This window comes from Mustela erminea, chromosome 2 (genome assembly GCF_009829155.1).
Source record: "Mustela erminea isolate mMusErm1 chromosome 2, mMusErm1.Pri, whole genome shotgun sequence".
Lineage (NCBI taxonomy): Eukaryota > Metazoa > Chordata > Mammalia > Carnivora > Mustelidae > Mustela > Mustela erminea.
The window spans coordinates 28,363,087-28,391,031 of NC_045615.1; the positions used below are offsets into that span (position 1 = coordinate 28,363,087).

General features: G+C 34.5%; 1 protein-coding gene across 8 annotated transcripts in view; it reads left to right on the forward strand.

Annotated features, from left to right (window-relative positions):
- Window positions 1-27,945, forward strand: part of DDX60 (DExD/H-box helicase 60) — a 113,753-nt gene that overhangs the window by 44,116 nt on the left and 41,692 nt on the right. For 7 of the 8 annotated variants that reach the window (XR_004283171.1, XM_032332591.1, XM_032332590.1 and 4 more), the window contains 14 exons: window positions 986-1,152; window positions 1,698-1,853; window positions 3,471-3,620; window positions 6,449-6,568; window positions 7,765-7,860; window positions 10,806-10,921; window positions 11,814-11,956; window positions 12,043-12,152; window positions 16,497-16,601; window positions 17,426-17,554; window positions 18,562-18,686; window positions 22,778-22,936; window positions 26,015-26,162; window positions 27,483-27,635. Coding sequence is in view for 7 of the 8 variants with exons in the window: in XM_032332591.1 (XP_032188482.1) it covers window positions 986-1,152; window positions 1,698-1,853; window positions 3,471-3,620; window positions 6,449-6,568; window positions 7,765-7,860; window positions 10,806-10,921; window positions 11,814-11,956; window positions 12,043-12,152; window positions 16,497-16,601; window positions 17,426-17,554; window positions 18,562-18,686; window positions 22,778-22,936; window positions 26,015-26,162; window positions 27,483-27,635 (1,877 nt within the window). In the remaining variant the exon portion in view is untranslated. Of the gene's footprint in view, window positions 1-985; window positions 1,153-1,697; window positions 1,854-3,470; window positions 3,621-6,448; window positions 6,569-7,764; window positions 7,861-10,805; window positions 10,922-11,813; window positions 11,957-12,042; window positions 12,153-16,496; window positions 16,602-17,425; window positions 17,555-18,561; window positions 18,687-22,777; window positions 22,937-24,074; window positions 24,355-26,014; window positions 26,163-27,482; window positions 27,636-27,945 lie in introns of those variants that run through there. The other variant, XM_032332594.1, reaches the window with a different exon arrangement.

The following is a 27,945-nucleotide window of genomic DNA, read 5'->3' on the forward strand; positions in this document are numbered from 1 at the left end:
GTGCCATAAGAACTCCAAACTGACAATTCTTCCCAGTAACCTAGTTGATCTGTCTGTCTCTGGCATCTCCACACTTGAATCCATTTAATACATGGTCACTGGATCCTTCCCCTCCCCCCTACTCTCATTGTATTAACTTCAAAAGCCATCAGCCTTTCACTGTGGATTTTTTCACAGTGAGAAGCACAAGATCTGGCTTATATATTTCTCCCCAAACAAGATGTTGTATCAGAATTTGCAGCTGACTCCTACTAAGAAAGATCAGAATTAAATGGTTTACTCTCCTGAGGGGAAAAATTCTATATTAAATTTTTTTTTTAGTCTCTTGTAGTATTCAGTAGGTATTTGGTAATATTTGTTAGATAGCTAAAACATAGGTTTATTGGAAGAAATTTGAAATTAAAAACAGCCCTAACATAGTAAGTATGGAAAGGTTAGCAGTTAGGAAGAATAAAAAGAATGTAATAACCATGTAGAAATGAAGAAGAATTAGCAAACTCTGTATTTTTCAGTTGTAATAGACTAATTGAAAACCTCCAATGAATTGTACAAAATAATTATCTATGGTCAACAGTAGGACTCAATAAATTTTGCAAAGTTTTTAACCAGATATTTAAAGTCATCTAAATATTTTTTTTTGACGATAGTAGAGATGGCATGTAAATAATAGGTAAGAAAATATTTGTTGTTCCCCAGAACACTTAATACAACCTTGAGCTTTAATAATCTTATTACTATCATGAACTATAAGACTTTTCTCTGTCTCCTTTATTTGCACAGCTATTTTCCAGTTATCCATAGAAATGATGAAGTAGGTATAGGCGCACGTTAATTATATTTTACCTAGTCATCTGTATTCCAAAAACTATATAAATGTTAAATAAAATAATTAGGTCAGATTGATAGCCTGGATGACTAATCTTGGATAATCAAACATTATTTTTGATGGTCTTTATAAAAATTATATTGTTTATTATTTGCCAAGGTGAAACCACAAAAGATTTAAATATAGCTGTTCAAATGATGAAAAGGATCCATTCCTTGATGGAAAAATACCCAGAACTTTTGCAGGAGGCAGATCAGCAACTCATAGCCAAATGCCTGAAGTATTTAGGATTTGATGAATTGGCAACTTCTTTCTATCCGACCCAGGTAATTTTCAGAATAGCTCATTTTAATAGAATAACTATGGGGTGTACATAAAGTGTCTTGAAAATGCAGTCCCTTCTTCTAGATTGTTTCTTTTTTTAACTGACAATATTTACTCCTGTCTTCAATCATTGCTAGTAATTCAGCTGCCGAAACTTGAAATAAACTAGAAAACTGATACAGATACTTGTTTGAACAAACAGATGCCAGATAATTTCTGCAGACCCTTTAAACTAATACTGTATTTAATTCTAGCAAACAATTTAAAAACTATATTGTGATGGTTTAGTTGTCTTTAAGTGTATTAGATTGTAGCTACAAATACCATAATGGATATTTGAAAATCTTGACGTCTGTCAATGTACTCACAGTTAAGATGGTGATTGAGGTGGTAAAGAACTTCATCAATAAATACTACAAAATTGAAAAGATGGTAAAATGCTTTTCTTGTAAAAAGTACTCAATAATACATTAAATTAATTACTTAATTATTTAAATAATGTTGTAGTTTAAAATAACTCTCCAAATGGACTTTTGAAATAATGTAGGTTGCAAGAGATGACATAAAGAAGAAAATAGATAAATACTCAATTGGCATTGGGCCAGTTCGGTTTCAACTACAGTACATGGGCCATTATTTGATACGAGATGAGAGAAAAGATCCAGATCCCAGAGTTCAGGATTTTATTCCTGACACATGGCAGGTAATAACTGAATGAAACAAAAATCTTATTTTATTTGTATTTTATCATTAAATATAATATCAGGACCTTCTCATTATTGTGGCTTTACATATTATATTTGGCATGAACTTCATATGGAGTCATGTTATTTAAAATTATTTTATCATTGGAAATGATGAAATAGAAAGTCTTTTCCATTTAAAGGAAGTGAAGTTTTCATTTTGTTCATTTTTTATAAATGGAGGTACTTGGATGAATTCACATACATTTTTAAAGTTCTGTCTGTATTATCCAGTTATATCATTGTGGAACAACCTCCATGTTTTCCCTGTGTCAATAGAAGATTTCATATGTAAATGCACACAGAGCAGTTTTGGTAGTTTAAACAATATAGCAGTTTTTTAGATATTCACACGCTATACCTGTCACCATCATAGCCATTCTTCTATACATACATGTAAAATTGATGGATATAAAACTTGGGGTAAAATGGTATGTTTCTGCATAGATTAAACCATATAAAATTGCTAATAAATGAATGTATTTACCTACAAACATGCAATTTCATAGGTTCAGTCTACTAGAATTCAAATTCAGAATATGACTTTATCTTTCTTATGTTGATGATAGTGTAAGATCTTTAAAAATTCCTGCCTCCTTTTCAGGAATGGGAGGACCTGTTCCTTACTTTAGTGTAGGACGCAAAGCTGCCAAGTGCTCTTTATTAATTCCACACACATTTCAATTATTCTGTGTCCATCTAATTTTGAGATGTGGCCCAGTGTGGACCTACATTAAGAGTGTGCAGACAGTTGTCTTTCTCCGCTTGACTATCATATGATCTCCCTGATATGAGGAAGTGGTGATGCAACATGGGGGCTTAAGTGGGTAGAAGAAGAATCAATGAAACAAGATGGAATTGGGAGGGAGACAAACCATAAGTGACTCTTAATCTCACAAAACAAACTGAGGGTTGCTGGGGGGAGGGAGGTTGGGAGAAGGGGGTGGGATTATGGACATTGGGGAGGGTATGTGCTTTGGTGAGTGCTGTGAAGTGTGTAAACCTGGTGATTCACAGACCTGTACCCCTGGGGATAAAAATATATGTTTATAAAAAAAAAATTAAAAAAAAAAAACAAACATAAACTGAAGGGTTGAAGTTTCTTGTGCCCTCCAAAGTAGGTAACTGACATTCTTTTGTATGTAAAGAAAAGATAAGTAGTGAAATTATGAAGGATTGATTTTCTTTCTCCTTAGCTATCATTTCACTATTACAAAAATACACACTGGCTACTTCTTAGAACTTAATTTCTCAAAGCCTTTAGGGAAGCACTCTACTGAATCAATGACAAATACTTAGATAAAAAGAAATCTTCTCAGTGACGAGATATTTTATTCAGGCTCATTTTCCATTTTTCACACACAAACTCCCCTCCAGATGCTCAAAAGCATAGCAATCCTGTCTTCTGAGAGAATGTTATGAGTTTTTCAGATTTTCCTATGTGTTTCTTCATGCATTTTCAACTCCCCATCATTCCATATGAAATTCAGAAAATTGTAATAGAAGTGTATTCATCGATTTGCTTTGGTAACATGCTGTTCATATTATTGATGTGAATGGTTCTCTGAACCCTGCAGCGAGAGCTCCTTGATGTTGTGGATAATAATGAGTCAGCAGTGATTGTCGCCCCAACATCCTCAGGCAAAACCTATGCTTCCTACTACTGCATGGAGAAGGTGCTGAAGGAGAGCAGTGAAGGGGTGGTCGTGTATGTTGCACCAACAAAGGTAGCCCTCAAGTGACTCGAATTTTCTTTCATTCCTAAACATTTCTTTTAAAATAATACATGTACTCACACAGTGAATCTATTTCACTTTCTATTATTTGTTTATTTTCTAGTTTTATTGATCTATAATTGACATATAACATTGTATTATTTAAGGTGTACCACACATAATTTGATATATGTATATATTGTGAAATAATTGCCACAATAAGTTTAGTTAACATCCATCACCTTATATACTTACAAACTTTTTTCCTTATGATAGGAACTTTTAAGATCTATACTCAGCAACTTTCAAATATGCAATGCAGTATTGTTAACTATAGTTTCCATGCTGTACATTACATATGTACTACTTATATATATTGTAACTGGAAGTTTGCACCTTTTGTCCACCTTCACCCATTTACTATCTCCAACTCCTACCTCTGGCATCCATCAATTTGTTCTGTTTCTATAACTTTCACTTTATTTTGTGACCTATATTTTCTCCTTCCATTTTTAGAGGCCAACGTAACTCTTTTCTCAGAACCATTGTGAGGAAAAGGTCTGGTCTTGTGATTTTGTCATTCAGCATTATGCTTACTTTGAGAGAAGCACTCACACTTTGCTGGGCAATATTGAGTCACTTAGGAATCTAATATTGGCTTTGCAGGGTTTATGGAATTTCTCTGATTTGCTCTTGGGCATTCGTGACTGGCCTGTTTCTCAAGCCCATTTGTTTTGTCATATTTCTTTTAAATCTATTACTGCTTAATGTTAAATTTAAAAACAAAAAATATGATCTTTGTCATTAAGGAGAAAGTTTGACTTTCAGAAAGTGTAAGTTTGCATATCCTCACTCATAACCCTTGTAAAGTGATTACTCTTAGAAAAGGCACATTGAGTTTAAATAACTATAATTTTATAGATTAAAATGAATTCAGACTCCATTTACGCTTCTAGGAAAAATTTAGTGAATTGTGGTCAGCCTTAGAACCAGATAGATCAATATGATTAGTTGAAATGAGCACTCTATTTTTTATTGTAGCTTTTTTTTTGTTTTGTTTTCCATAGCTTAATAAGTGCTCATTGCTGGAAATTAGTAATATATATAAAAAATTAACCTAGCTAGAAGTAGAATTTTAGTAACAACATGGTTACTTTTTGCCAAATTACTCTTTTAAAAGTTCAAATCCATTTTTATTCCCACTGACAGATATGGCAGTGTGTATTCTCTTATCTTCTCTAACATTTCTATTATTATTAAAATGTTTTGCCTTACTCACAGGTGAAAACTGCTATCTCATATTTGAATTTGCTTTTCTGTGATCACTAGTCATTTGGGTATCTTTATGTGATTTTGGGCACTGACATTTTTTTATTCATGAACTACTTATAGATGCATTTGCTCGTTTGTCTTTTACTTTGGGGGAATTGAGATTGTCTTTTTTTTTTTTTTTTAAAGATTTTATTTATTTATCAGAGAGAGAGAGGGGAAGAGAGTGAGCACAGGCAGACAGAATGGCAGGCAGAGGCAGAGGGAGAAGCAGGCTCCCTGCCGAGCAAGGAGCCCGATGTGGGACTCGATCCCAGGACGCTGGGATCATGACCTGAGCCGAAGGCAGCTGCTTAACCAACTGAGCCACCCAGGCGTCCCGAGATTGTCTTTTCATTGATTTGTTTTGTATACTAAGTACATTGCTCTTTGTGTATCATAGCATATACTTTTGTTGGTTATTTTATCTTTTTACTATGTTGAGTCATATTAATACAGTGTTTTGTTACTAACTTTGTGTACTCAGGTCTTTCAGTATTTTCATTTAATGTTTCCGTGTGTGCTCAGATATGTGAAAATGTTCACTTTTTAGTGAACATTATGTTTTAAAATTTATGTTTTATGGGGTTTTTAAAAGATTTTATTTATTTATTTGACAGAGAGACAGAGATCACAAGTAGGCAGAGAGGCAGGCAGAGAGAGAGAGAGAGAGAGAGAGAAGCAGGCTCCCCGCTGAGCAGAGAGCCCGATGTGGAACTTGATCCCAAGACCCTGAGATCATGACCTGAGCTGAAGGCAGAGACTTAACCCCCTGAGTGCCCCTAAAATTTTTGTTTTAATCTGTGTTACTTTTGAGGGGGGCATAAAGTATAAAATAGATGTTTATAGATTCCACATACTCAGATTCCACTAGTCACCTGATCCTAAGTATTCATGTATATATTCAAACTTCAGATGTCTGAAGGTAGTTCCCAGATAGAAGAACCACATATCTATCTGACAATCCTTCACTTGGTCTTTCTTCTATAGTAGACTCACAGCTTCTTTCTAAGTCTTGGTCACACAGGTGTTCAGCTATTTTTTTCTGATATATGAGCAACATTTCCTGTTTTTTTCCTTCTGATTAAGCCACATTTCCCCCCATTTTACTTTAAGTTGAGGTTTATCAGTGTGGTTCACATGCTTAGTCAAATATTTCAAAGAGAGCATGTTAGTGTATTTAGAGTAGATGGGCATAAGAAAGGTTCTGTTAAGCTTTCTGACTTTTTTTTTTTAAGATTTTTAAAAAATTTTATTTGAGAGAGAGAGAGAGTGAAAGAGAACAAGAGAGGGGAGAAGATCAGAGGGAGAAGAAGACTCCCCGTGGAGCAGGGAGCCTGATGCAGGACTCAATTCCGTGTGTCCAGGATCATGACCTGAGCCGAAGGCAGTTGCTCAACCAGCTGAGCCACCCAGGCACCCCAAGCTCTCTGACTTTTAACTGTACATATTTTTAGACAGTTCCTGTCATTCTCTGAGGTTTCATCTGTGCTTTATTATGTGATTATTGAATTTCTTCCCTTGTCAATCAGGCTCTTGTTAATCAAGTGGCAGCAACTGTTCAGAATCGTTTCACCAAAAATCTGCCAAATGGTGAAGCTCTGTGTGGTGTTTTTACAAGGGACTATCGTCATGATGCCCTAAACTGTCAGGTAGGTTATATTAATTAATGCATTTGTTATCAAATTATATAATAGTACTAATATATTTCTCTTTAACAAAATTCAGCATCTTCACAAAGCCTCATGGAAATGATTTTTTGAATTTGCAAAAGATGAAATGGCTTTACAGAAAATTTAATATTGTTACATTCCAAAGAGTTGAGAAATAGCACTCATCTTTCTCTAAGAACACTTAGGTTTGAACTTCAGATTTCAGTTATAGTTTAGTACATTATCTTGGTTTATAAATGGATTAAAAATGATCTGAAGAACCTAATGCTATAAAAAATTAATAAAAAATCTCTAATCAGAAAGACTTTTTCTTGATAATCAGGATATTCTCACTTTTCTTGATGAGTAATATACTCATAATTTAAAAAACGTATTATTGATAGAATACCTGATGCTAAGTAAGCCATAGATAGTTTTCCTCCTTAACAAATTCATAAATACATAATTAAGACTGAACAAAAAGTGAAAAGATGATTATAGTACATAACATAGTATATAGTATATAGTATAGTATAGTATAGTATATAGTATATAGTATAACACATGAAGATGTGTTACGCAGATTGCCTTTCAAGGATGGACTTGCTGCCCAGATGTTGGGAGAGTGGTCAAGACAAATGCCAGCTGTCAGTTCCTCTAGTTCTGCCTCCACAGTCCCTGTCCTGTGGTTGAGCTAGGCAGGGGTATAAATGCTGGGACATGTTGGCCTCATGTGGAACAGCTCTGACAGCCAGTATTCGCTCCAGAATTCTGTACCAGGTTCACCAAGGTTTCATCAGGCCTGTTTTGAAGTATAACTTCTCGCTCAGCCCAATTCTTCTTCTCCCAATATCCATAGTCGTCGATCCTCTATAGACATTTTTAAACAAAACTATCTCAGGGTCAGATTGAAGAAATAAACCTGCGATGATTAACTCCATTTGTATTATTTTGCTTATAAATAAGAATTTAAACTGCAAATATGATATTTTACCACTTTGACTCATAAGAATTACAGTTTTATAAGGTTTAACCTAATATATCACAATTTTAATGAAATATTCTCAGAAGTGATATTATATCATAATTATTAGCAGGTATACTCAGGAGTTTTAACTCTATTTTTCATATTCTTATAACAAAGTCTGCACATAGTAAAGTACTCAAAATTTTTGTTTATACAATGTTATTTTTAGGTACTTATTACAGTTCCTGTCTGCTTTGAAATTCTGCTATTAGCTCCTCATCGCCAAACGTGGGTGAAAAGGATCAGATATGTTATATTCGATGAGGTAGGTTTGGTATTGTTTCTCTAGGTTGATTTCCTAGTGTACATAAGTGCTATAATGAAGATATTTGGTACTTTAAGACATTTATCCTTTTGTATAGAGTTCAGGTTGTGGGGGGTACTTCCTTCTGAATGGTTTCCTCAGTGAATCATGCTGTCTTTTGGCTGCATTTTGCTGTTGTGACTCAATAGGGGATGTTGGTATATGCTCCAGAGGTCTGTGTAACAAGGCAGAATTAACCACCATGACATAAGTTTTCCTGGTAGAGATTTCAAAATCCAGTTTTGACATCTAGAGCAAAGCATTTTGGTCTCTAACAATGATAGCAGTTATGTGAATTATTTTGTCAGTCATCAAACACAACAGAAAACAAATGGCCAGTCAAAACACAACAGAGAGTTTTCCAAAAGTGTATGTTAGGGAAACTATAAAGGTTAGTGTGGTATTCAGAGCTAGTAACTTACCCCTATGCTTAAAGGGACAAGACAAAGAAGCAGTTACTGATACGCAGAAGGAGATTGATTGAGGTAGCTGTATTGTGAGTATTTATCTTATTTGAGGGGCATAGCTAATTCAAGATAACCTTTCAGGAAGGGAGTCAATGAAATAAAGATGTCATTTTCCTTCCTGCTCTTGATCCCTTGCCAAGGCTCTCCATTGGCCAAGTCCAAGGGAGAAAGAGAGCATTGGAGTCTTTGAAGTGAGGCCAGAGAGACCAGGATGGAAAATAATGGAAATTTATAGAGACAAATGGAAGATATTTATAGCATTTTTACAGTATTTATAAATGTTATAAAATTTTATAGCATTTATAAATATTTATAATATTTTATCCTTATATTCTATTTTGTATTTTTATAAATATATATTTTATATATATACTTAAAATATATTTATATAATATAAAATACATGTTTAATATATTATATATTAAATATATATTTATTAAATATTATATGCTGTTTATTAAATATGTTTATTATAGTCATGTATTTTATTTGTGTATATTATATATATTTTACTTACATATGTTATAATATCTAATTTATATATAGCATATATTTATATAATATATAATAATGTATTATATTTATATATTTATATAATACATATAAAATATATATTTATTAAATTTATTCATATTCATATTCAATATTCATATTGTATTCATTTACATATAACATATGTTTTATATATATTTATTTATATGCTTAAAATATAATTTATATGTAACATATAAAATATACATATTTTATATATTTTATTTATTTAATATTTATATTAAATAATATATATTAAATAGATATTAAATAAATATGTATTAAATATTTATAACATTTTATCCTTATATTTTATTAAGGATATTTATTGAAAGATACTTAAAATATTATAAAAGGATATATTCCTTTGCTCCAAGGAATTTCAGCCTGAAATGGAAGAAGATGATAAACTTGTATTTAACTTAACTATTCTTGTTGTAAACTTGGAGCTACTAAGTAGGCTATATGTTTTATTTGTTTGATACTGATTTTTTGGTGCTTATTTTTAGTTGCTCTGTATATATTGCATCTTGAAGGCTTTGAATATTTCTGTTCAAAATAAAAATTCAACAATTCTCTGTAATCAAGAACTTCAGTTGTACTCTAATTTCAAAACTCTGAAATGGTATGGCGTTCCCATACCTCATATAAGTTTTACCTTATATAAAACTTCCCCAGTTTTATATAAGGTAAAGCTGAAGGGTTTTGAAGGCTAATGCCAATTCTGGCAGGGTCAGAGGGAAGTACTATCTGCTTTTACAAAGCGTTCAGCAGAGTTGTATATTATCTAACCAGGCAAAACCAAATGGGCAGTGGAAAAAAAAAACAACAACTTTTAATCTGTCTCAGGTGGTACTTTCCCGCTAATTGCCAGGCTTCATAATTTAATCTGTTTAAAGAAGACTACCTTTGAGAATCTTCTCTGAATTGAGTTTAGTTTGCCTTATTTGATTAAAAGACATTCATTCATTAATTCAGCAAATATTTAAGGGGTTCCCCTCCCATGCCAGGCACTGTTGGTGTTGGGAATGCCCAGGTTCTAGAGTCACAGAGTAATTGAAGAAAAGAGAATTAAACAAGTAAGCACACAAACAAGTACACATGTGACTATGCCAAGCCCATATTGTTACATACTATAAAGGGAAAGAACACTCTGGCATGACTGATAATGGCAGGAAGGCCATAGGAGAGCAACTCTGGAGTGGCAGTCAGCAAAGTCCTTCTAATGATATGCCATTAGCCTGAACTGTGCAAGCTGAAAAGAGGGGTAAAAGCATGTTAAGCAGGAGGAATGATACATGTAAAAGCTCTGAGGTAGGAAAGGTATGTTCAAGGAACAACAGAAAGTCTAGTATGTCCTAAACAGAGGGGGAGCAGGATGGGACAGAATGACTTAGTAACGAAGCTAGAGAGGCAAGAGGGGGACAAATTAAGTATAATGTACACCCTGTTAAGGAGTTAACATTCTGTTCCATTTGCAAAGGAAGATATTGAAGAAATTTAATTAGGGACATGGACTGATCTAATTTGTCTTTAAGACATTTCGTTTTGGCTGTGATAGAAGAATTAGGGGACATCGAGGAAAACTAGGTGGTAGTCAGGAGGATGTTGTAGTGGGGCAGCTGAGATATGATGGTGGCTTGGGTGACAGTACACATTGGAGAGAAATGCATAGATTTGAAAGAAATTTTTGAAAGTAAGAGAAATAGGAATTATTGATGGATTGGTCATGGGGATTGAAGAAAATTTGTGTCAAGATTTTCTCTTACCTGATTTGTGGATATTTATATAAACTTGGCATTGTCAATAGAAGGAACATGAAACTATATATGGTGATTTGAGCTTCTGTGTCTTATTTTCATTTGCTATTTTAAAATCAGCTTTTTAAAGGAGAATTTTTTTTAATAGGTCCATTGTCTTGGTGGAGAAATTGGAGCAGAAGTCTGGGAGCATCTCCTTGTCATGATCCGATGCCCTTTTCTGGCTCTTTCAGCTACCATAAGTAATCCTCAGCATCTCACTGAGTAGGTATTATGTTCCAATTTGGATAAATGCATTTCAGTTTTAAATTTTATACTTTCTATATAGGTTCTGGAGACTTTCCTAACTTTCTGGTGAGTTTATTAACTTATCTCTGGCTGTACAAGCAACAGAGCAGCTACCACACTTCTTGGCAGGTGCTGAGAAAGGCCACACTCAGTAAAGGAAAATCAAGGACTGTCCCAGCCAGATCTGCTGTTGAGTAAAAAATTTCTTCATATGTCAAAAAAAGGCCACCAGCAGTGATAGACTTATGTTCCTTTTTCTTCTGTCCTTTAGCAAGAAAGAAAAAATGAAATAGTATAATGACATCCCCTGACACAGACCTTGAGATTTTTTCTGTTGTCCCACTTTGTAGATGTTTAGAAAGATAGCAAAACCTTACTAATTGAAAAGCCCATTTCATTTTGGGCTAGATTTTTGCCTCATTGCTATAACAATTATAGCAAAGGCTACTGTCTGTCATACACTATTCTAAGTGTTTTGCAAATAGCAAATTATTAATATTAATAATTAGTATTTCAGTAATATTAATTTAATAATTGATATTGATAATTAACATTAATAATTTACTAATACTCAACAACCCTTATGATTTACTATTTCCATTACTACTATTGATTTGTATTTCTACTACTATTATTATTTCCATTTTTATGGAATGTAGACTGTGGAAAATGAAGTACAAACAATCTAAGTGATTCAACCAAGAGCATCAGACTGCAATAAGGAGGCTGGAATTCAGTCTCAGGTAGTCTGCCTCTAAGGCCTATTCCTTTAATTATAATTTTTAAGGCATCTTTATTTAAAATATTTAATGTCACAAGAAGTAGCATTATATTGCTGTTTGCATAATATGTAAATTTATTTTTTAAGGTGGCTACAATCAGTAAAACACTACTGGAAACAAGAAGACAATACAATGAGAAAAAATACTGCTTTTAAAAAAAATGCTGTTTGTTGTGCCAATTCTCCCAAAGATTACTTCCAAATAAAGGAATCATATAAAGTTAGACTTGGTATGTTTGGAATTTTTCTTTTACTTCAAAATCATTGCAGTCCTTATGTGTCCACTGATTTGGAAATTCTTCCTCTTCATTGTTAGTGCTCTACGGTGAGAGATACAATGACTTAGAGAAGTATATATGTTCAATAAAACATCATGACATCTGTTTTGATCATTTTCACCCATGTGCTGCACTAACAACAGACCATGTAAGTAATACTTTAGCCATATTTGTCCTGACTAATATAAATTAGTTGTATATATGTTAAAATTGAAAAGCTGCCTAGTTGATTCTTAGGAGAACTGTAGAATAGATACTTTGTAACAGATATTTAACGTTAGTTTTATTTTTTATTTAGTTTATTGAACATAGTTGACATGTAAGTATAAATGTACGGTGTATAACATGTTAATTGATATATTTATATATTGTAAAATAATTGTGATAACAATATTAGCACTTCTATCACATTATATAATTATACTACAATATTATTGTCCATATTTATTATACTGTGTATTAAATCTCTATGTTGTGTTTACTCTTGGCAAATTTGTGCCTTTAAACAACTGATCTTAACTCCCCTACCTCACATCCCCTGGTAACTATCATTTTACTGTGTTTTTTATGAGTTTGACTTTTTTAGATTCCATGTATAAGTGATATTATGCTGGCACTTGTATTTCTCTGTCTGACTTATCTCTGTATAACTTAGCATAGTGTGCTTGGTACATTTATGTTGTTTCAAATGGCAGAATATCATCCTTTCTCAGGGTTGAAGAATATTTATTAACATCGGTTTTTTAAAAGTAACAAAAATAACTTTGTAGTCTTCAATGAACCCTCAGTGATGTTTGGATCCAAGGCTTAAAAATGACTAAAAATTTTAGGGTAAATTTTTTTTTTTTACCCTAAAATTTTTAGTCATTTTTAAGCCTAGTCATTTTTTTGACTGAAGTTTTTTAAGTTAATTTATTTATTCCTGGATATTATCTTTGCCCATTGTCCTTCTCAGTACCCATGTGTCTCTGTCCACCTTTGTGACACCAACCCTTAGTGCACAACTATATGTGGAAAGCTCCTAGAACATGTGAGAATCTGATCACTGTCAGTTAGGTTAAATAAGGAAAAGACATTTCACTAATGCAACAATTATAACATGATTATTTGGTAGTGGATCAATACAGTGGAGGTCTTAAGATATTATTTGGAGCATCGAGGTATCTGTGGGGGAAGACTTCTTAATTTTCCAGGCATAATTCTCTTCCTTTCTCATACTTTTCTTAGGAATAACCCATTCAAGCTCTCATTGCCTCTCAAAGTGATAATTAGTCATTATTTACCTTCCTTTCAAAACCTAGCAAGTAGAATATATTCTAAATTTTGTTGTCAGGTAAAACTCCTAACGCATAATTATGATCTTGCTAAGTTTAATGGCTTTCCTCTGGAAGTGATTAAATCCATAGCTCCTTGGCTTGGCTTCCTAGGTCTTCTCTGACCTGGCCCCAAAACCTGATGTATCTTATGTGGACGACCTCATGATTTATATTGCTCCTGTACTCCACCAACAGATGCCAAATGCCAGTTGTTCAGATCCTGTTTATCTTTTTTTTTTTTTAATATTTTATTTATTTATTTGACAGAGATCACAGGTAGGCAGAGAGGCAGGCAGAGAGAGAGAGAGGAGGAAGCTGGCTCCCTGTTGAGCAGAGAGCCTAATGCAGGGCTCGATCCCAGAATCCTGGGATCATGACCTGAACCAAAGGCAGAGGCTTTAACCCACTGAGCCACCCAGGTGCCCCCAGATCCTCTTTATCTTGTATAACTCTCTCTCTTTTTTTTTTAAAGATTTTATTTATTTGACTCAGATAGAAAGATTACAAGTAGACAGAGAGGCAGGAAGAGAGAGGGGGGAAGCAGGCTCCCCGAGGAGCAGAGAGCCCGATGTGGGGCTTGATCCCAGGACTCTGGGTTTATGACCCCAGAAGGCAGAGGCTTAACCCACTGAGCCACACAGGCACCCTTGTATGACTCTTCTAATGTGAAACATCTTCAGAGTCCTTCTGTGACTTTGTTAGCTGGATGTAATCTCTCCATAGCACCTTGTCTGTATTTCTTGTATGACACCAGTCATGATCAGCTTACTGCTAAAGTTGTTGATATACATGTCTCCTTTATCTTACTAGAATAACTCCTTGAAGACAAAATTTTATGTCCTTATGAGTTCCTAAAAACTCTGTATATAAAAGATGCTTAATAAATATATGTTAAGTAAAGACAGCCAACTTAAACTGATCATTTTCTTTATTTCTAAGAATTTTATGTATTTTATCTCTTTAAATGATCACAACAGTTTTAGGATGGATGTGTTGTTGATACTCCCATTTTACAAATGAGAACAGTGAGGCATAGAGTATTTAACTAACTCATTATTGCACCAAAACTAAGTGGTGGGGCCAGGATGCATCCAAGACCTACTTCAGAGTTTGCCCTATCATCACAGGTTTCTGAATGATCTATTAACAAGTACCTGAATGAGTGAATGAATGGGAATCACGTTATAGCCTTTGGGCTATGATGCAATGGCTTCTAAAAGCAACCAAATGAATCCTAATCATGGTAATTTTTTAAAAAATTAATTTCTTTTCAGTGTAACAGAATTCATTGTTTATGCACCACACCCAGTGCTCCATGCACTCTGTGCCCTCTTTAATACCCACCACCTGGTACCCCGACCTCCCACCCCCCGCCCCTTCAAAACCCTCAGATTGTTTTTCAGAGTCCATAGTCTCTCATGGTGCATCTCACCCTCCAATTTCCCTCAACTCCCTTCTCCTCTCCATCTCCCCATGTCATCATGGTAATTTTCTAATAAGATTTTATTTCAGAAGTTTCTCTTTGTGTGGCAATGGCCCAATCCAAACCCTAAATAAAACTAAAATATTGACAAAATCCCTGTAACCTCACACTTTAGATTTAGAATATGGATGAAAACCCACATACAAATAAGTCTTCTTTTTCTGTCTCTATCTTTCTGTCTCCTTCTTTCTTTCCCCACTGTCACCTGACAATTCTAAAACAGCATAGAATTTAAAAAAATTATTTATTTTGTGGAGGATGATTCTAGGCCGGTTATCTTTAAGTAGCAATAAGTGCAGTGATTTGGAGCACCTAGCAAGATTGGCATTTTGGTCCAAGTGCCTTTCCTCCCTTTTCACTAGCTATTAATAGAGTCACTGGAAAGCAACAGAATTGCTACAGTATGCTCTGACCCCATATGACTTCTGCAAGGGTCACACTGTTGTATGAGTCTTCTTAAGACTTCTGGACTTTTGCAGAAGGAATGCAGGATAAACTCAAAGGGCATTGTTAAATGTGTTTTGATAGCTGTGTGCGTAGCATGTGTTTATATAGTGTGTTTCTTAAAGTAGCAGCAATACAAAACAAGCAGACCTTCCCAAATGAGTAAATTATTCCTGATGTTGTATAGTATACTTCAGATTAATATGAAAGAACTCAGTGGCACAAAAAAGCATAATAAATTATTGTAACCTAAAGAGAAGAGCCATCCACCCCGACTGTTGCCCCTCAGCTTAGTCACAGAAATAATTTGAGAAGAGAAGGGGTGAAACAGGATGAGTAGGGTGGCCTTAATCCAACTGAGGTGAAGGACTGCCCTTTAATCATATGAGGCCTATTTCTGGAAAAAGAAAAAAGAAAAAAGAAAAAACAGATCTTGGCCTTTGCGACCCATTACCATGCCACAGAGGAATAGCTAATCACTCCTGGAGAGCTGTCAGCCCCAGAAAGTCGTGGAAGGAACTGTTGCCTCTTTCTGCTCAGTACAGATCAATTCTTACCATTGCTTGGGGCCTTAGGGACAATATGGTTTGCAAAATAGCATCATGATATAATACTATTGTGTTTACAAATGTAGGCTGGTACAAATTTATGACCTTTTATTTCTCTTCCTTCTCAATGTAGACTAGCTCAGGTTTTGCCCATTCATTAGTTACTAGGTAGTGGAGAACAACTGAATTGAATTCCCAGCTTTTAGCCATAGAATTATTAAACTGATTTTAAAAATTAAGACTTGTAAGTTGATCATTGACAGTCGAGACATCAACTGTCAGATATATCACTGGACTTGTTACATACATTATCTAACTTGATTCTTGCAACAAATCTATGGCACGGGCAGAATTGTCCATTTTAGAAACTGAGAAGCTTGGGCTTGTATAAAAGACTAAGTAACAGACTTAAGAAATCACAATCATTTCAGTGACAGAAATAAGATTTATATTTAAAAAATTGTGATAACTTTTGGATTTATCTTACATATATGTTTTTTAGTTAGGCAAAATAATATACCACTTTCAAGTAGTATTAATAAGAGAACACAATGCTTACATTCTAAAAATAACATAATCAGTTACTATGTTGGCATAATGCAGCCTCATGTTCGGGGATTTTACACAGGTTCACAGGCAAAGGACAGAATATAAGACAAAATGAAAGAATATTAAAATTTTTAATTTTATTTTAAATGTAGATTGAAAAGTATGGATTTCCTTCTGATCTTACCCTTTCCCCTCGAGAAACCATCCAGCTCTATGATAGCATGTTTCAATTCTGGGAAAGCTGGCCCAGGGCCCAGGTAAGTAATAATTACATATTTGATTTGAATTAATTTCATTATAGTGGATGGTAACACAGATGTTCAGAAAGACAAATTCTAACCCTTTCTGTTCATGTGCATCTAATCTTTTTTTTTTTTTTTTTTTTTAATATTTAATTTATTTTTTATTTTTTTTTAATTTCCAGCATAACAGTATTCATTATTTTTGCACCACACCCCGTGCTCCATGCAATCCGTGCCCTCTATAATACCCACCACCTGGTACCCCAACCTCCCACCCCCCCGTCCCTTCAAAACCCTCAGATTGTTTTTCAGAGTCCATAGTCTCTCATGGTTCACCTCCCCTTCCAATTTCCCCCAACTCCCTTCTCTTTTAAAATTATAGATAGACGTTTCCAAAACAAAATCATCCCTCTTGAGACGTTCTTCTTGCTAACATATTGTGGTTTGCTTTAATGGTATGTAATGCCATTGAATTCCAGAAGATATTTCTTCTTTCAGTTTCTGGGATATTTTTGATATTTTAGTCTCCTTTTACATCTTGGATTCATACTCCTTCATTTGCTCATTGTACTCCCCTTTTCCCTTTATACCCTAATTGCTGTCTGTTTTCATCTTCTATGTGGTTGTGCTCTGCCTTGTTTCTTTGAAGAGAACTCTTCAAAATATTCCTATTCCATCCTATTAGGTTTATATATTGGAAACTTTGAGGGGCTAAAAAGACATTCTATAGTCTGTACTCCCAAGAAGTTTATAATTCTGTTAAATGAAATACATACTTGAGAAACATCTTTGGATTATTTTGCATAATTTTATTTAATTTTGTACTGTTTCTTTTCAAGGAATTTGATCCAGAAAAATTCATTCATTTTAAAAATAAAATAGTCATTAAAAAGTTGGATGCTAGAAAATATGAAGAGAGCTTAAAGGCCGAATTAACAAGCTGGATCAAAAATGGCCACGCTGAGGAGGTAATATTATTATTATTATTATTATTATTATTACTATTATTTTAGTCTTCAATGTTCATTTTACGACTCTAGGCAGAACAGAAGTCTAATGATTCTGAGGTAGAATAGAAAGAGGAAAAGGACATTTCTTTTTGTTTAATCCTTTGTGCTTTCCAAAACACATCCCAGAAGCCACGGGTTCCTGTTCAGTGTAACAATAGGACAAGAACAGCAGTGTCACTATCCACAGTCAGTGTTTTTGATACGGTGGCAGCAGGAAGATTGAAATCATAGTAACAGTAGCTCAGAAGAAGCCTTTATACATTTCATCATTTTTGTCTTGGGATTTTTTTTCTTTTATGATCTTTATTTCAATTTGTATGAACTAATTGTGTATTAAAATGTTCACCTGGGGTCATGTAAGTTTTCATATTTATATTAAGTAAGTTGATGGTCTTTATATTTTGAAGTTTGTTTTATTGTCATATATCAAGGTTTCTCATTTTTGGTGAGTGATTTATATTAGACTTTTCCCATTTGAGTTTTTTCCATTACATTTTAACTCAGGTAATCTCCTCCCACTCAGAAACATAATTAATTTATATTTTCTTCCATTTATTTTGTCATTTAAAAACTTTCAAAAGGCATTTAAAAGTGATTTTCATACAAGATATGGAGAGAAACTGATTTACCCCACCTTCTGTGGTAGTGGTACCAGCATCATTTGCTAACAACTTCTTTCTGACTGACTTTTGTTGTCTTACATAATTGCATGTTAAATTGCATATATGTATGCATGTATATATGTATTAGTCTTTTTGTTGTTGTTCTTTGGTGTATTGATTTGTGTATTTCTTTGATGGTTCTTTATAAAATGTTATATTTTCATAAGTATTTTATTATATTTTATTTTAAAGAAGCACAGAAATAGAGATTAGACAACTATGAAAATATTTTATCCAGAAGTAGTAATTCCTTTTTTTATTGTGCAGAATTTAAAACTAATACTTTTTTATTCATTGTTACAGGCAAAAATGGTTCTGAGGAATCTTAGTCCTGATTCAGTTTTTAGTTCAGAAAACATGATAACAATGTTTCCACTTCTCGTTGAAAAGCTAAGGAAAATGGAAAAGTTACCAGCATTATTTTTTTTGTAAGTCATTTAATTTAATTAATTTTTGTTTGTAATTTGTATCAGGCTTATTCTTTTAAGTTGAGGAAAATTACACAAACTTTACTGTTGTAATTAGGTACTCATAACTATTTTTGGTGCTCACTTGTTATCAGAATGCATATATAAAAAACAGAACTTTTTAGTTTAGAAAATATTTAGTTTTTTTTTAAAAATTATTTATTTGACAGAGACAGACACAGCAAGAGAGGGAACAGAAGTAGAGGGAGTGGGAGAGGGAGAAGCAGGCTTCCTGTCCAGCAGGCTCCCATCAGGGAGCCTGTTGGGGGGCTTGATCCCAGGACCCTGGGATCATGACCTGAGTGGAAGGCAGAGTCTTAACAACTGAAACACCAAAGTACCCCCCACAAATATTTAGTTCTTAAAAATACCAGTTCTTAAAAATATATTTTTACTTGTGCTATTACAAATTACCATCTTTGAATAGTCTCCTACTCCATTTTTTTATCTTTTTAATGTAAACTATTATATTTATTTAAGTCTTATAAATTTCCAGTAAATATCGAGGTATTTTGCAAAATAAATTGAATGTTTACACACACAGGTATCCCACATAAAATTAAAGTATCCTTACAACATACTAGCATGTTTATTGGTGTGGCATTTTATTGTTTTTAATTTTGTGCACCTGAGATATTCCTGAAAGCCTAACTACAATACAGAAATCCAAAAATAACTATTTATTTTTCATGCACACATACATACTTAAAACATTGAAGAAGTAAAATATTTTCACCCAATGTGTGAAGGAAGTCAAGAGTTAAAGTTCAAGGTAAAAAATAGATAAGTCATGGGAATGTAAGGTACAACATAGATAATCTAGTTAATAATGGTGTATTTTATATTTGAAGGTTGCTAAGAGATTAGTTCTTAAAAGTTCTTGTCGCCAGAAAACAAATTCTGTAGCTGTGTGTAGTAATATGTCAATTAGACTGATTGTTGGGATCATTTCTATAACATATGCAAATATTGAAAATGATATTATATACCTGAAATTAATATAATATTGTGTGTTAATTTTACTGCAGTTAAAAAAAAAAGGGCAGAGTACGACAGAATATATAGCATTTTGTGTACCTATAAAAGCTGCTTTGGAAACTATTTAGGAGCACAATCACTATATTTTGTAGTATGGGCAAGCTAATGAGATAAATGGAACATGACTATTTTTCTAACGCAGTTTCTTAACTTATGTCCCTTTAGTAGTTCATAAGGTTTCCATTTTGACCTGTCATCACAAGCTTGTGAGATTGGTTTTTGTAAATGTTATTATTCTGATTGTGTAAATTCATTTCTTGCTACTGTTGTAATTTACATTACTCTGATCAGTATTAAAGCTGAGCATTTCTTTCAAGTAAGTAGTCTTTTAATGTTTTCCTCATGTGCTATTCAAATAACTTTTCTTTTGGGTTTCACAGCTTTGTTTTGTTTTGTTTTTGTTGTTGTTTTTCAAATAACAGCATAATTCTTTGTCAGTTATCAATTTGGCAGTTATCTTCTCTGAGTCTAGCACCTGTCCTTTAACTTTGTCTACGCTATCTTTTGTTAAACCGTTATGTTTAATTTTGATGCATTAAAATTCATCAACGCTTAAAAAATGGAAAATGTTTCACAAAAGCCTCATAGATTTAGTTTTCTTGAGGAATTGAATCTTGGCATGTCTATGAAATTTTGGGCTCTCTGCAGAACATACTATGAAAATCCTTGGTCTTACACAGTTTGATTTAATCCTAAGTAACCCTAGATCATTAATAAATTGGGATTTTTTAGGGCTCAATCTGTACATCTGAGAACTTATCAAGTAATAGTCATCCCTGTCAAACTTCTCCAGTTTGGTGTCTAGAAAGAAATGTGTGGAGCACGTTTAATGTTTAGTGATGGCATTAGTGTGTGCTTAAGAACACACATTTCATGGTCAGTCCCAAGTTTGTGTCCTACTTCTGCTCTCAATTAGTATGGCACTTCTAGACAGCTACTTCATGGCTTTGAGCCTTAGTTTCCTTATTTGCAAAATGAGGTGATAAAAATAGTAATGTGTAGGGTTGGGGTGAAAATTAAATACAAATGAATTATGAAAACCCTTAGTACAGTATGATAAAATGAAATTGATGGAAGTCCAATTTTGATAACATTCATTCTAAATAGGGTATCAGAGAGATTTAAGAGGAAAAATTGTTTCCAAGTGATCTAGTGATCTAGATTTTAAAAATTGAAGTATGTTGATGAAAATGATGCCGTTTCATGCAGAATGTACATCTAAACGAAGTAAATCACATTAAAATAAAAAAAAAGAAGCAACATGAAAGAAGCCCATGTTCTTAGTCATGAAATCACTAAGAACATGGGCTTACAGGCCAGACTCTGTCACATTCAAGATGTGGAATCCTGGGCAGATCACTTAATCTCTTTATATATCCATTTTCTCATCTATAGAATATGGATAATAATAGTGCTTTCCTCATAGGGTGATTGTGAGAACAAAATGGGTTAATATATTTATGATACTTAGAGTAATACCTGAAGATAACATGTTTAAGTGTTTATTAACTTTATTATTTTATTGTCTACTATATAAAATTTCTTGCCATGTGACATAGACTGCCATTTATTTAAACCTCACTTCACCAGGATACCAACATTTTTTACTCCTTATCTGGTCTCTGGAAAGAAGTAGTCATAATCCAAAAAGTTAGGGCAAGAACCCAACATTGTCTCCATTCCTGCCTAAGAGCAAAATTTTTACTATATGATCTCACTTATATATAAGATCTAAAAAAGCTAAACTCATGGAAACAGAGAGTAGATTGATGGTTACCAGGGTCTCAGGGTCTCATATAATGCATAGCACGGTGACTATAGCTAACAATACTGCATTGTATACTTCAAAGTTGTTAAAAGAGTAGATCTTAAATCTTTTCAGACTAACACACAAAAGGCAACCACAGGAGGTGATGGATGCATTAACTAACTTTTTTATGGTAATCACTTTGCGATAGGCAGATGTATCAAATCATTACGTTGTACACCTTACACTTACACAATGTTACATGTCAATTATATTTCAATAAAACTTGAAAAAAACAAAGAATCATCTAAAATTCACAAAAGATTTGTGAAATCTGAACTAACACATATTTATATAATGCTAAGGGTCTTTGATTCTGTTAGGAGGCAGACCTATATGTGAGTGGAATTAAATACAAGAGCAACTACAACAATACAAATAAATAAAGACCATAATTCTTTTTTTTAAGATTTTATTTATTTATTTGACAGACAGATATCACAAGTAGACAGAGAGACAGGCAGAGAGAGAGAAAGGAGGAAGCAGGCTCCCCACTGAGCAGAGAGCCCTATGTGGGGCTCGATCCCAGGACCCTGAGATCATGACCTGAGCCAAAGGCAGAAACTTAACCCACTGAGCCACCCAGGCGCCTCTCTTTTTTGTTTTTAAACTTCTTTTTCGCGGGGCGCCTGGGTGACTCAGTGGGTTAAAGCCTCTGCCTTTGGCTCAGGTCATGATCTCAGGGTCCTAGGATCCAGCCCCATTGGGCTTTCTGCTCCGCAGGGAGCCCGCTTCCTCCTCCCCCTCTGCCCGTCTCTTTACCAACTTGTGATCTCCCTCTCTCTGTCAAATAAATAAATAAAATCTTTTAAAAAAATGAATAAACTTCTTTTTCTCATCTTGTATTTTTTTGGGCGCGGGGCAATCCCTTTTCTGTGTATAAATAGAGAAAATCCATTGTTCTATGTCTGTTACTTGTGGAGTATCTTACCTAGTCTTACGGGAAAATTTTCCATGGGCTCTCATTGTTGTTGCCTCAGGGGTAAGGTCTGCACAAGGAGGGGAACTTACTATTTACTATCAGGTAGTTAATAAGGAGTCTGATGACCCAGAATAGCTTGTTTGCCTATTCAGGATAAAACTCATAAAGATGGATATTAAAAGCTCAATAGGTATATGTCAGGATGTTAACAGTAGATGGAAATACGATTTAAATTTTATTTATGATACAATTTTCAGGGCAAATGGTCTTTTCATTTGCTTGTAGATTCAACTTAAGCGATGTGGAAAAAACAGCTAAACGGGTGAGAAGTTCCCTGGAGAAAAAGCAAGAGAGACAAAGGCCTCCCAAAGCTGACAAAGAAGCCCATGATATGACTAACAAACTTCGAAAAATTAAAAAATCCATTGAGAAACAAAGGACAATGTAAGTACTTAATGAAACAAATTAGTGGTTAAGGGTTAAAATACTCCACAAGTCGAATTGGAAACACATTGAATGTATTACAAAGAAATTCTAGTTATTGCTTGAACTTATTTGCAAATTGTGTAAATTTGGGTGGAAGAATGGGGTAAAGATAAGTGGTCATAATATTTATGTACATATTCTTTAGTTGCATAGATGGGTCTCATTTAGGACTTCAGAGAGGCAGAACCACAGCATATGAGCATTGGTAGATTATGTACCTGACATAATCATCCCTCAAAATAAGCGTATGTGACTCCAACTTTCAGAGCAAAGTCTCTGAGGAGTTAGTCCTCCAAGCAAAGTCAAAACACGTTATCTTGGGCCACAGCATGGAGGTGTCACTGATTTATCCTCACGGTCACATAAGTGAACGTTGAATGAATTGGAAAATTGATTGAAATGCCAGTTTTATGCTTGATAGAATTTTGCTTTTGACTCCTCTTCTTTATTCTCATGCCTAATCCTGACAACTCTAATTAAAGATGTTTACTGCCTTCCTATTATTCTCTCCATCTTATTTGCCACCTGGTGTACATGCTCATTATTTCTTTCTTGAATGACTGCAAGGGTCTTCTTTTTAGATTCCAGAGGCTCAGGTTCACTGCTCTCCAGGATAGCTAACGATTGCTCTTGCTAACTTTCAAATTGATTAAATTATTCAATGTTCAGTATTCTTCTTTCCTTCTTCCTTGCTTCAATGATAAAGTATACATTTTTTGGATGTTGTTGGCATGCCAACAAGTTTTGGGCTTTGCCCTAACTTGTCCAGTTTTACTTCCTACCACTCTCCTCTAATAATGTTCAACATTTATTGTTCTCCTTACATGACCTGTTCTACTTCTGTGTTCTTCCACAGTCGGATCCATCTGCCTTAAGTACACTCCTTTCGGATTGTCTCCAAAGCTTACACTCATAATTTTGCTCTCTCTTCTCTGAATCTTGCTAGAATTCCCCTGTTAAATTTAGTACTCTTTTTTTCTGTGTTCTTGTTACATTTTCAGTATTTAGTAGATCAGTTATTATAATGCATTACTGTTATTTTTCACTTGTCTTTCTTTTTCCTACATTATTAATATTTTCCTCTTTTTATCTGCAGTGCTCAGCACATTGCTTGGCAGGTAATAGCCATTTCATAAATATTTTTAAGTGAATCTGAATAATCAAACTCAGATATTTCCTCAAAGTAGACACAGTTTTTAGATCTCTGATTCAGATTTCTCACATTCTAGAGCAAGTTATAATTTGCGGCTGACCTTTCTTCTTAACTTCTCTCTGCCTGTTGTGCTGTTTCCTTGGAAGTAGTGAGAGGTGAAGAGCCCAGACAGGGACAGAATAGGAATTATAATCCTTTTCAGTAACTGATCTTTATTTATTTTTTTTAAAGAGTTTATTTCTTTATTTGACAGAGAGAGATCACAGTAGGAGAGAGGAAGGGAAGAGATCACAGAGAGAGAGGAAGGGAAGCAGGCCCCCTGCTGAGCAGAGAGCCCGATGTGGGACTCGATCCCAGGACCCCGAGATCATGACCCGAGCCGAAGGCAGCGGCTTAACCCACTGAGCCACCCAGGCGCCCCCAGTAACTGATCTTTAGACAATTTTTCTTCAGAGCATCATTTCAAATTGGATTAGTGACCAACAATTCAAACTATAAAAATATAAAGGATGCTTTAATACCTTGTTCAGTATTGTCATTATATGGAGGAGACCCTGTGTTTTGGAGAGTACCACTCTGGCCCTCTTCTATCTATATCTATTCCTATAATGTTATGAGTCAGTGGATCTTAGGAGGCATAGCCCCCTGAAGCTCCTTCTCACCCTTTTAAATTCCACATTATCATGGAGGTATATTTATTGAGGTAGGAGAGAATATATTTTATTTGGCAGTTTGTTACCTTGATTTAAAACTTATAGTTAAACATCAATATGTGGGTCTCCATTAGCACTCTGCCACATGCTCTGCAAACATTAATGCCAGGCCTTTCCATAGTCATATCATTCTCTCTTGAGTTAAGGATAATGTTAGTTGGAGGAGGGAACTCTTAGCGATGGGATACCAGTGAGCTATCTTCTCATATTTGGAGATGTCTTATACCCACAGCTAAGAGACAAAGTGAAAATAATTAAAGAAGGGGTAAGTGATCTGGGTGTCTATAAAAGGCCATTACACTGAGAGGTAATGGATAATACAGTCTGATGACATAGCCAGGGTTTATGCAACTATGCCTGAGGTAAGATTCTTCACTAGCACACTCTGAGATGGGGACATCTATGTAGGTGATTTATTGAAAGTTTATGCTCATGAGGGACCTATAGGAAAGTGAAAGAAGCAACAATAAAAGAGGAGGGGGAGAAAGTAAAGAAAATATGTGTGGATATGCATGCCTGAGTCTCATCCAATAGGGAGATCTGGGAGCATCACAGAATTGTCCCAGCTTGGGTCCACGTGGGTGATTTTTGTACCTCATATTAGTTAATTACTGGCCTTAGGTTTCTTCCTCTCTCCCAAGAGAGGTTGTAACTTCACAAGCATTTCTAGGAAGCTCTTGTCAGTTAAGGACAATTCTCCAGGGAACAGGGTAGCTGAGATCCCTTCCTTAACAACCAAACTCAAAGCTGTTGTAGCCTCTACCACAAGGAAAGAAGGACAATAGCCTGAAATTGGCAATGTGGAGCAAGGGGGACACCTACCTTACCTCCATGCTTGGTGTCATTAAGGCTGAAAAAGAGAAAATGATTGCCACTTTAGTAAGGGGAAGTGAGGTCATCTGGGGAGAACTGACTTTGGTAAGAGTGCTACTTGTAGCGGGGGTGGTGGGGGGGAACATTCAGGGAAAATATGGGTACACTGGAAAATGTTTACTGAAGGACCCCAAGTTCCAGAGGCTAATGAGGATGTGGAAAAGGAAGTCTGAGTCAAAATAGTACAGATGTATATGGGAGTGAATGTCTGGGCGATGAGGGGATCTAGGAGGTCTTCGGCTCACTAAGGTAGCCAAATCTGACTATTCATTACTTAAAATTTATTTTTACAAACAGAGATGAAAAAAGCCAGAAAAATCCCAGAAAAATGGATCAAATGCTAATACATGAAGCTGAACATAATAATCTACTCAAGATTTTGGAGAAGAACCTGGAAATCCCTCAAGAGTGCACTTATGCTAATCAAAAAGCGATAGACACCGAGGTCAGCCCTTGGAATGAAATACTCCTCTAGGAAATGACTTTACTCATCAGCCATTATTTCTCAGTTATAGACAGTGTTGAATGTAATAACTAAATGCAATCTCTAGTAGAATAGAATTCTCTCTGTGTGACCTTCTAGTTACACATAACTCTTTAGGGCTCTGCAGAGATTTTAGAGATTATTTCTTTCTTGTTAACAAAGAACTCTTGAGAGGGTCTGTCTTTTTATTATTTTTTCCATCACAAAGGGCTTCTTCACAGCCTGAATTCTAAACTTTAATTCCACATGCCTCATTTCAATATTTGGGTACATGTGGTTCAATACTCTTTAAATAATGTACAATGTACACAGAATTTGTCAAAATCAGAAGCTGTCTATATTATAGTTAAAACATTCTACCAAAAGACATTGAAATATATAAAAGTGCTATGCCATTTTTTCCTTAAAACTTTTTTAATGCAAACAATTCATGCTTAAGGTAGATGAATTTGAAAATACAAATTAGTAACAATAAAAACAATGCCATCAATCAGAAGTAATCACTGCCCTTCTGAATGAACCTTTTATATATTTTTCATTTATGACCACACATACACACACATGCGCGCACACACACACACAGTTCTATTGTATACCTTTTTTTTGAAAACTTTTTAATAACCATGAATTTACATCATCATTTGAATAGCTCCTCAATATTCCATTGCATGGATGACTGTACAACTGAAGCATCTTTTGCTTTTGGATACTCAAGGTTTTTTTTTTTTCTTTTATCTCCCCCTCATAAACAGTGTTTATCTTTGTACATATAACTCTCTACACAACTATTCCCCCTTAGGGAGTGGTTGTTTTTTAGGCCATTTGTGAATGATTTACAGAGAGAAGTAAGCACTTCCAGACTATATGGGGTAAGAAGCCCGCTCTGCCTTCCTGAAGAAGTTTCTCTTTCTCTCTCTCTCTCTCAGTCCATAGGGGGCACTTGTAAGGCTCCAATAGAGAATTGATTTCCCCCCAGGCAAAAGCAGGTCGTACACTCACACCTTCTCTGGGGTATTTCATCTACTGTTTTGTCTGTACTATTCACCCCTGAAGTGGGGTCAAACAGTGAGAGACAGTCTGTTCAAAGATTTGGGAATATTTCCTATAGTTACTGTTGCTGCTGTAAAATATTCTTTTTGCTCATGTACAGTCAATTTCAAGCAGCGGTGTTTCTTTAAAACTATGACAAAGTATGACTGTTACTTCCTTTAAATATTTTTTTCTGATATAAATTAAACTTAGATAAATGATCAAAATCGCTAATACTCTTATTTCTCTCAGACTTTGCAGATGGTGTTTGATCGAGTAAAATTCACAAGAAAAGGTGCAGAGCTGAAGGCTTTGGCAGAAAGGGGTATTGGCTATCATCACAGCTCTTTAAGCTTCAAAGAAAAACAGTTAGTTGAGATTCTTTTTAGGAAAGGATTTATTAGGGTAGGTAAATTTTTTCATTTTAAAAATTGAAGCTGTGTCTATATGAAAGTGAATGTTCATGAAAGGGAAAAATAGTAACTTTTTTTCTCATCTAATTATATCCTTTATTTTTTTACAACACATGATATCACTGCATATTCTTCCGTCTCATCTAATTGAGGGAGAGGGTTTGAAATTTATCATTTAGTTTATCTCTTTTTCAAGAATTTAACTATTCCCTAAACAGATAACTTTTTCAAATATTTCTGCAGTGAAGTGTAACTCTTATGATCTAGGAATAACAATCTCTTGCTTTTTCATTTATAGTATC